The 10,338-nt window shown below is 36.9% G+C and overlaps 1 protein-coding gene across 2 annotated transcripts; it reads right to left on the minus strand.

Moving 5' to 3' along the window:
- Positions 1–3,029: 3,029 nt before the first annotated feature.
- On the minus strand, positions 3,030–9,972 carry LOC145270378 (uncharacterized). Of its 2 annotated transcripts, none has more exons than XM_080126027.1 (4): positions 9,818–9,965; positions 8,213–8,340; positions 6,611–6,662; positions 3,030–3,751 (listed from the first exon to the last, which is right to left on the minus strand). In XM_080126027.1, exons 2-4 carry the CDS (start codon positions 8,314–8,316, stop codon positions 3,359–3,361), a joined length of 549 nt encoding a protein of 182 aa, XP_079982153.1. In that variant the 5' UTR covers positions 8,317–8,340; positions 9,818–9,965; the 3' UTR covers positions 3,030–3,358. The 2 variants fall into 2 exon arrangements, with proteins under 2 accessions (XP_079982153.1, XP_079982152.1); XM_080126026.1 differs by having other exon boundaries at positions 3,032–3,751; positions 9,814–9,972.
- Positions 9,973–10,338: the final 366 nt, after the last annotated feature.

The following is a 10,338-nucleotide window of genomic DNA, read 5'->3' on the forward strand; positions in this document are numbered from 1 at the left end:
TTCAATTGAATACACGTTGAGATGACTTGGTATATAGGATTCTAATCTACCTATACCAACGTCCCCTCTTGTTTGGACTTAGAAATTTTCAATTGAATACACGTTCAGATGACTTGGTCTACAGGATTCTTATCTACCTATACCAACGTCCCCTCTTGTTTGGACTTAGAAATTTTCAATTGAATACACGTTGAGATGAGTTGGTCTACAGGATTCTTATCTACCTATACCAACGTCCCCTCTTGTTTGGACTTAGAAATTTTCAATTGAATACACGTTGACTTGCCTTGGTCTATAGGATTCTCATCTACCTATATCTACATCCCCTCTTGTTTGGACTTAGAAATTTTCAATTGAATACACGTTGATATGACTTGGTCTATAGGATTCTTCCCTACCTATACCAACGTCCCCTCTTGTTTGGACTTAGAAATTTTCAATTGAATACACGTTGAGATGACTTGGTCTATAGGATTCTAAGATACCTATACCAACGTCCCCTCTTGTTTGGACTTAGAAATTTTCAATTGAATACACGTTGAGATGACTTGGTCTATAGGATTCTTCCCTACCTATACCAACGTCCCCTCTTGTTTGGACTTAAAAATTTTCAATTGAATACACGTTGAGATGACTTGGTCTATAGGATTCTTCCCTACCTATACCAACGTCCCCTCTTGTTTGGACTTAGAAATTTTCAATTGAATACACGTTGAGATGACTTGGTCTATAGGATTCTTCCCTACCTATACCAACGTCCCCTCTTGTTTGGACTTAAAAATTTTCAATTGAATACACGTTGAGATGACTTGGTCTATAGGATTCTAATCTACCTATACCAACGTCCCCTCTTGTTTGGACTTAGAAATTTTCAATTGAATACACGTTGAGATGAGTTGGTCTATAGGATTCTCATTTACCTATACCAACGTCCCCTCTTGTTTGGACTTAGAAATTTTCAATTGAATACACGTTGAGATGAGTTGGTCTATAGGATTCTCATTTACCTATACCAACGTCCCCTCTTGTTTGGACTTAGAAATTTTCAATTGAATACACGTTGAGATGACTTGGTCTATAGGATTCTTATCTACCTATACCAACGTCCCCTCTTGTTTGGACTTAGAAATTTTCAATTGAATACACGTTGAGATGACTTGGTCTATAGGATTCTTATCTACCTATACCAACGTCCCCTCTTGTTTGGACTTAGAAATTTTCAATTGAATACACGTTGAGATGACTTGGTCTATAGGATTCTTATCTACCTATACCTACGTCCCCTCTTGTTTGGACTTAGAAATTTTCAATTGAATACACGTTCAGATGAGTTGGTCTATAGGATTCTCATTTACCTATACCAACGTCCCCTCTTGTTTGGACTTAGAAATTTTCAATTGAATACACGTTGAGATGAGTTGGTCTATAGGATTCTCATTTACCTATACCAACGTCCCCTCTTGTTTGGACTTAGAAATTTTCAATTGAATACACGTTGAGATGACTTGGTCTACAGGATTCTTATCTACCTATACCAACGTCCCCTCTTGTTTGGACTTAGAAATTTTCAATTGAATACACGTTGAGATGACTTGGTCTATAGGATTCTCATCTACCTATACCTACGTCCCCTCTTGTTTGGACTTAGAAATTTTCAATTGAATACACGTTGAGATGACTTGGTCTATAGGATTCTTATCTACCTATACCAACGTCCCCTCTTGTTTGGACTTAGACATTTTCAATTGAATACACGTTGAGATGACTTGGTCTACAGGATTCTCATCTACCTATACCTACGTCCCCTCTTGTTTGGACTTAGAAATTTTCAATTGAATACACGTTGAGATGACTTGGTCTATAGGATTCTTATCTACCTATACCAACGTCCCCTCTTGTTTGGACTTAGAAATTTTCAATTGAATACACGTTGAGATGACTTGGTCTATAGGATTCTCATCTACCTATACCTACGTCCCCTCTTGTTTGGACTTAGAAATTTTCAATTGAATACACGTTGAGATGACTTGGTCTACAGGATTCTTATCTACCTATACCAACGTCCCCTCTTGTTTGGACTTAGAAATTTTCAATTGAATACACGTTGAGATGACTTGGTCTATAGGATTCTTATCTACGTATACCAACGTCCCCTCTTGTTTGGACTTAGAAATTTTCAATTGAATACACGTTGAGATGACTTGGTCTACAGGATTCTTATCTACCTATACCAACGTCCCCTCTTGTTTGGACTTAGAAATTTTCAATTGAATACACGTTGACATGACTTGGTCTGTAGGATACTTATCTACCTATACCAACGTCCCCTCTTGTTTGGACTTAGAAATTTTCAATTGAATACACGTTGAGATGACTTGGTCTATAGGATTCTTATCTACATATACCAACGTCCCCTCTTGTTTGGACTTAGAAATTTTCAATTGAATACACGTTGAGATGACTTGGTCTACAGGATTCTTATCTACCTATACCAACGTCCCCTCTTGTTTGGACTTAGAAATTTTCAATTGAATACACGTTGAGATGACTTGGTCTATAGGATTCTTATCTACCTATACCAACGTCCCCTCTTGTTTGGACTTAGAAAGTTTCAATTGAATACACGTTGAGATGACTTGGTCTACAGGATTCTTATCTACGTATACCAACGTCCCCTCTTGTTTGGACTTAGAAATTTTCAATTGAATACATGCTGAGGTGCCTTGGTCTATAGGATTCTCATCTACCTATATCCACATCCCCTCTTGTTTGGACTTAGAAATTTTCAATTGAATACACGCTGAGATGACTTGGTCTATAGGATTCTTATCTACGTATACCAACGTCCCCTCTTGTTTGGACTTAGAAATTTTCAATTGAATACAATCTGAGATGCCTTGGTCTATAGGATTCTCATCTACCTATATCTACGTCCCTTCTTGTTTGGGCTTAGTGTGTATGAATTTTCATCGCATCTGTCGAAAGTGTTTAGCAGACATCCAAACATACACACATTTTCATTTTTATATATATAGATTTATTTAGTTTCTTGTTAGTTATTATATATTGTTAGTATATTTGTCCCTGTGTTAAATGTGATCCAGTTAAAAGGGGCTGTAACGTTTGATAAATATGGCTTCTAGCAATTTTAGTTGTTACGTGCAATTGTTAAAGTATCGAATTTTATTTCTGTTAAGATATTTCTTGAGTTACTCTACATTACTGGGCAACACCAGGATAGGGGTCAGCTAGTTTAATAATAATCCTTTAATGTTATGACAAATTGTGCAAGGTTAGGCATAGAATTTCTTGAGTTAATCTACATTCCTTGGCAACGCCAGGATACGAGTCAGCTAGTTTAATAATAATCCTCATACGTCATGAAACCGTGTCTTTTATGCTGATGGGTGAGACCATAAGATTTGTCTCTTTGTAAGGGACCTGAAACGGATAATATCGGTTGACGATATGTCGACGTCATATAATTTGATCGAGAATAAAAACTCGGAGGTTGATCATGCACACGATAGTTCGCCCTGTGTCGCATCAGTTCTGTCATGGATTTACCAGCTGTTTGGAAGTTTTTATTCCCAGGCCAGTCCTTGCCAGCCCTTGTCCACACTGGTACAGCTGAAGTCCCGGGCTGGAACTGCCAACGGAACCAGCCGACTTGATGAGAATCAGCCGGCTTTGGGAGCTTGTCTCTTTGAGGTACGCCATGACCAACGTCGTAAAGTTTGTTAACCCAGTTCTGAAACAGAAAATGAAAATGAAGGAAGCTTTAATGAGTGACTAGCTGGCAGCCCGGCATTGCCCGGTCATGTAATATGATATTTTAATTTATGCGGATGTATTATTATAGAATTAATCATCTATTGATTATTATAGACTAGCCTAGGTGCAATAATGAATTCATGAATGCCTCAAGGAAGAGAGGATAGATGGCAGAAACACTAGAGGAAGACTTTCAATCTGTGGTGGAATCGGGACAAAAATGGATGCTCACATTCAATGCTGCCAAGACTAAACTTGTTTCCTTCAATAACTACAAGAACCCTTCTCTACCACACATAGCAATGGCCAAAGACTCTTTATCTGTAAGTACATCTTTTAAACTACAAGCCCTTGCACCTCTTTGACGTAAATACCCCTGACAAATCTGACAGCTCGCTACATAATATCCCTGCAACTTATGTCCCCAATAGTAGGACCCTACATCAAAGTGGCACTGTTCCTTGTTTGGGGTAAAATAAAAAAAATAAATAAATCACCGAATAAATGCCGTAGTATCTTGTTTCCTTCAATAATTACAAGAAACGTTTTCTACCACCAATAGCAATGGCCAATGATTCTTTATCTGAAAGTACATCTTTTAAACTCCTCGGCCTAACGTTTACAGGAAATATGAGTTGGAAAAATTACATTGAGAGCATTGGCAGGACTGCTGCGAAGAAGGTAGGTTCTCTCTACCCTGCTAGAAAGCTACCAACGCCCAAAAGTATCCTGTACGTCTATAAGGCCACCATTCGCCCATGTATGGAGTATTGTTGTCATATTTGGGCTGGTGCATCTGCTACTAGTCTCTCGCTCCTAGACAAGGTTCAAAAGAGTCGCCAATCTGATAGGTCCTGAACTGTCATCTAAGCTTCAGCCTCTGTCCCATCGACGAAATGTTGCATCCCTCTGCCTGTTCTACAAGAATTTTAATGGTGAATGCTGTGACGAACTGCAAGCACTGGTACCCCCTCTACGTAAATACCCCCGACAAACAGCTAAATCCCACCCCTTCACAGTAGAGATCCCTAGATGTAAAAGAGCCTTCTACTCCAGTAGTTTCTTCCCCAGAACCGCTAGACTTTGGAATCCCCTTCCGGGTTCCTGCTTCCCTAACTGTACTGACATGCAGAAGTTCAAGTGTAACATGTTGCTGCCCAACTCCCTACATAGTACTCCTGTAGCTTATGTCTCTGATAGTAGCCCCCTACATCAAAGTGGCAACGTGCCTTGTTTGGGGTGAAAGTGTAATAAAAAAAACAAAAAAAAACAATTATGTTTTCTTTTAAGTACGTGGAATGCAAGATGGGGAAAAAGCAAATTCACACAATTTACTTATTTCAATGCAAGGCAGGCCAAAAAGCTGCTGAAACAGCTCACAATATTAAGGAAGTGTTTGACTGAGGAACCACTATTGAACACACAGCACAATGGTGGTTTAAGAAATGTCATTACAGTGACGGGAGTCTTAAAGATGATGAGTGTAGTGGTCGGCCATCGGATGCTGACAACGATCAATTAAAAGCCTTAGTCAAAGCCAATCCACACACAACTGTTCGAGAAATTGCTTCTGAATTAGACGTAACGCATACAACGATTTCCAAGCACTTGAGACAGATTGGAAAAACACAAAAACTTGATAAATGGGTACCTCACAGCCAAAAGAGACGCAGTTAGGAAGTGTCAGCTTCTCTGCTTTTACACAACAAGAACAACTCGTTTCTCGACGGGGTTGTGACTTGTGATGAAAAGTGACTTCTTTATGACATCCGGAGCTGCTCACCTCAGTGGTTAGATGCCAATGAAGCTCCACGACACTTCTTGAAGCCAGAGTTGCACCAAAAGAAGATCTTGCTGACTGTTTGGTGGTCTGCCACGACCGGTCTCATCCATTACAGTTCTTTGAATGCAGGTGAAATCATTATGGCGGTGAAGTACTCTCAACAAATGGATGAAATGCATCAGAAACTTCAACAACAACACCCAGCATTAGTCAACTGAAAAGGCCCAATTCTCCTCCATGACAATGCCCGAGCACACGTTGCTAAACTGACCCTGCAGAAGTTTAATGAATTCAACTGCAAAACTCTACCTCATCCACCATACTCTCTAGATCTCTCCCCTACCGACTACCACTTTTTCAAGCATCTCGACAACTTTCTGCATGAGAAATGCTTCAAAAACCTAAGCGATATCAAAAACGCCTTCAGCGACTTCATCGCCACCAGAACGCAAGATTTTTACGTTACTGGCATAAATACACTTGTTTTGCGTTGGCAAAAGTCTGTTCATTCTGATCGTGCTTATTTCGATCAATAAAATTTTATATTTGAACCGATATGTTCATCTGCATTTAAAAGTTAAAAACTGCAGGAACTTTCTTGTCAACCTGATAAAACTCCAAGGATCGACCCCTGAGGCACACCCGCATTAATACCATGTTGTTTAGATGTACGGCCATCGAAGACAACTGACTTTTTTCTCTTGATCTGATTATGTCGAGTCCAGAAGCCCTATAGGATTTAATTATCATGAAAATTTTCTGCTGGCCTGTTTCCTGATTGAATAAAACATGGTGGCCTTCAAGTCCAATGTAAACAAATTCTTGTTGAGCCGTCCCCATAAATAATCAACTTCTACCCAATTTACTCCATTAACCATTACTAAACTACCACCTTACATTCATTAACTCTTATCCTCGAGTGGCCTTCGGGGCTTGATATGTGATGACTCTCAAAAAAAAAAAAAGAAAAAAAAAATACTAATAACAATATTGTCACTGGTAAAGGTAATGTCGATTACGGCTTATTTCATGCAAAACAGTAAATCATCTCACCTGATGGGAATTTTTCCTGGGCCGAACTGTAAACCTTCCGATCGGGTGGGTCCTAAAAATAAGATGCAACACGATAAAGCAGTCTATATATATATTTTATTATTTTTCAAAAAGTTGATTTCACAAGCGAGAAAACTATTTGATATTGTTGTACCGATTCTAAATACAAGGGTCATTCTTAAAGTAAAGCCTCCTATTTTTTTATTGAAGTTAAAGAACTACCAAGACGGGAGGAGTATCATCATAATAAGCAACGTTTTCGTATTATTTGGATTCATCTTATCTACTGTTCTCATCTTGAATGTGATTTTCACAACGTTTCGGTTGATGTAACCTTCGACCTTCTTAAATAAAAACACATGGGAGGCTTTACTTTTGGAATTACCCTAGTATGACAAAGCACGCTCCAGACACTCATGCACAGCCATCGTTCATGCTGACGAAAACGCATTGAGAATGGTGTTGACTATGTAGAAAAATTAATTTTGGAACCGAAAAAGTTTGCTTTGACGTTTCTGAATTTTTGAGATGAGGATTGGTTATATGTATTATTTGGATTCATCGGATCCACTGTTCTCATCTTGAGTGTGACTTTCACAACATTTCGGTCGATATAACCTTTGGCCTTCTTCAGATGTATCTTTTTGAACTCAGGAATGCTTCTGTTTCGGGAATTTGGACGGAATTTCGAGCGGAACCCTTTATTTACTTTATGCATGGACCCGTGGCATAGTGATTAGAGTACTTGGGAAAAATCAATTGTAAAAGTGACCTTCTCCGGAAGGTTGAAGGTTCAATCCTCGGTGTGGGTGACCGAAAAATACAATTGCGAATTACTTAGGACCTCTATCCAGTCATGGCTGACGGAACAAGAACACGCTACCCCCGTGAAGTAAATAAAGGGTTTTGTTTGAAATTCCGTCCAACTTTCCGAGTTTGACAGAAACATTCCCAAGTTTGACAAGATACACCTGAAGAAGGTCGAAGGTTACATCGACCGAAACGTTGTGAAAATGACACTCAAGATGAGAACAGTAGTCCGATGAATCCAAATAATATGAATAACCAATCCTCATCTAAAAAAATTCAGAAACGTCAAAGCAAACTTTTGTGTTCCGAAATTAATTTTTCTACATGATCAACACCATTCTCAATGCACTTTTGCCAGCAATGAACGATGGCTCTGCATGAGTGTCTGGAGTATGATTTGTCATATGAGGGTTATTAAAAGAGTAAAGCCTCCTATTATCTTTAACACAAAAAGTTGACACACATCCATGACAGAAGTTGCTTTCTTAGAGTCTCACACTGTCAATATCTGCAACAGAGAAGTGAAACTTTCAGGTCATAAATGCATAAGTTCAGTCATCATAACAATGCAATTTTTAAAACCGCTTCTGATCTATTAGAGTGGAATAAAAATAGGAGGCATGTTATGTGAACAAATATCTTGCCACCCAACTCCCCATTAAGGGTGCCCCTTCTACGTGACTTTGCCAGTGTAGTCAATTCTTCGTCCTTAGGATAATCTTTGTTCGTTTAATTTCTATTATTCAGCAATTTTTACTTTTCCATTAAAAAAATAATAACTGCATTATTTACCTTAGCATATCTTCCATGTTTGGATAATGAGGTACCCTGGGTGGCATATTTATCCAGTACGGGTAACGGCTCTGTGAACTCAAATGGAACAGGGTATCAGACATGTTTTCTCAAATAGAGTTGCTTTTCTGCAAATAAAAAATAAAAACACATCTGTAATATCAAATGAAAGTGCTCACACACACACACACACACACACACACACACACACACACACACACACATATATATATATATATATATATATATATATATATAAAATAAAATGACAATTAAATTACATGTAACATGTTTATTCAGCTCGAAAACCATACAGTGTTAACCGATGTATTGGAACATTCAAGATGGCGTCTGATTCTCTCTTTAACACGGTAAGTTTGGGGAAAAGTGTTATAAATAAAAAACCAGATAAAATACTGTTAAAAACTCGCTCAATATATGTTACCGTGACATAGGTTGACATATATTCGGTGGGTTTTTAATAGTATTTTGTATAGCTTTTTATTTATAACACCTTTTCCCAAACTTACGGTGTTAAAGAGGGTGTGAGACGCCATCTTGAATTTTCCAATACATCGGTAAACACTGTATGTTTTTCGAGCTGAATAAATGTTACATTGAATAAAAACACGAAAAATACATCCAGTTTTCTAGAAAAGTAACTTATCTTGCTTTTGATAACATTTATTTGTTATATATTTGTTTTTTGACAACTTTTTCGAATCTATGTGTACAGTAATACAAACCCAACAATTAATATTTATAAAGTAATCTCAACCAGATGTAAAAGCTCGATAAAACCAAATAGGAGATAGAGCTTATAAAAAGACCAAGTAATTATTAAGTTATTGATTTTGCACTACGAAACATACTGTCAAGAATTGTATAAGTCAACTGATTTAAAGGAATAAATTATAAGATGGTCAACATCATGAATTTTGGAATATAAGTTTTTGTCATTTATTCTATATATTGCTCTGTAATCACATTGAGCTTCGTATATAAGGATTGATATATAATAAGAAATATATTTCTACAGAAATATGTATAAAATCTTCGGAATGTGAGAGATTATATAATTATTTCCACAGAGAGACAATGTCGCAGCTCACAAGAACCAAGAAAGCCAACAAACCGGAAGTGCAAGACTCGTGTTTCGCCCTCATTTGGGCTAATCAGTTAGATACAGACGACCTCGGGATTTGAAACCTGTGCCTTTTGCATGCTAGGCGAATACCCTTACAATTGAGCAAACACCAAAAAAAAAAAACGGTCGTGCGCAAAAAAAACTACTTGATAAAATTAAGGGAATTTTTTTTTTACTTCGGAGATCTTCAGTCCAAAACGGATACGTACAATATAACGTTTTATTTTCGATATTTTCATTTTTTAATGTCTTGATTAAACTGTACAAGTACAATATTTTGTTTTGTTGAAAATACATCTAGCTCATTTATTTTTCGTAATTTTTCGAATTTATACTAATTTCGACTGGGCATGTAAATATGTAAGAATGGTTTCACCTGAAATGCGTTGGTTTAAAACGTCACTAATCTATATACAAGTACCGATAAAAAAAAGAGAGAAAAGGGTGTTCTTACCTACGTTTTATGAAATAAATATTTTATAACGAAAATTCTTTTTTGTTTTGTTTTTTTCTTGACACGCACAAAAAAAAAAAAATCCAGAAAAGAGAAATCGTTGAAAGAAAGCGAAAAGTCACGTGATGTTTACGCGGTTGTCAAGGTAACAGTGACGTCACAAACAAATCGTTTTTTTTTTTTTTGGTTGTTGTTTGTTTGTTTGTTTGTTTTTTATATACTTTTAAAGATTTGCTGGGTTTTTTTTTTGTAATCATTATTTATTTTAATTCCCACGCCGGTAACCTTTTCATTCACCTTGATAAAATAATTATAAATAAATAACATTAATATTAATAAGAATAAAACGTTTTTAAAAAAGACGAAACGAGGTAACACCGACAAAAACAAACTTGTTTTCTGAAAAGGTAAGTTATATATATATATATATATATATATATTAAAGTTTGTTTTTGAAATATGGTTACTTTCAATGTATACCGTTTTCGTTTAACGGGTCTAGATTGTTATTTTAAAACCAGTCCC

The sequence above is a fragment of the Euprymna scolopes genome, chromosome 46, assembly GCF_053919585.1.
Source record: "Euprymna scolopes isolate OS-2025 chromosome 46, ASM5391958v1, whole genome shotgun sequence".
Taxonomy (NCBI): Eukaryota; Metazoa; Mollusca; class Cephalopoda; order Sepiida; family Sepiolidae; genus Euprymna; species Euprymna scolopes.

What these genes read in the sequence shown, in the direction of transcription:
- LOC145270378 (XM_080126027.1), bottom strand. Translation starts at nt 8,316, where the DNA reads ATGTCTGATACCCTGTTCCATTTGAGTTCACAGAGCCGTTACCCGTAC. An exon ending in AACATGGAAGATATGCTAAG is followed by an intron (nt 6,663 to 8,212) that starts GTAAATAATGCA and finishes TCTTATTTTTAG; the next exon opens with GACCCACCCGATCGGAAGGT. An exon ending in CCAGGAAAAATTCCCATCAG is followed by an intron (nt 3,752 to 6,610) that starts GTGAGATGATTT and finishes TTTCTGTTTCAG; the next exon opens with AACTGGGTTAACAAACTTTA.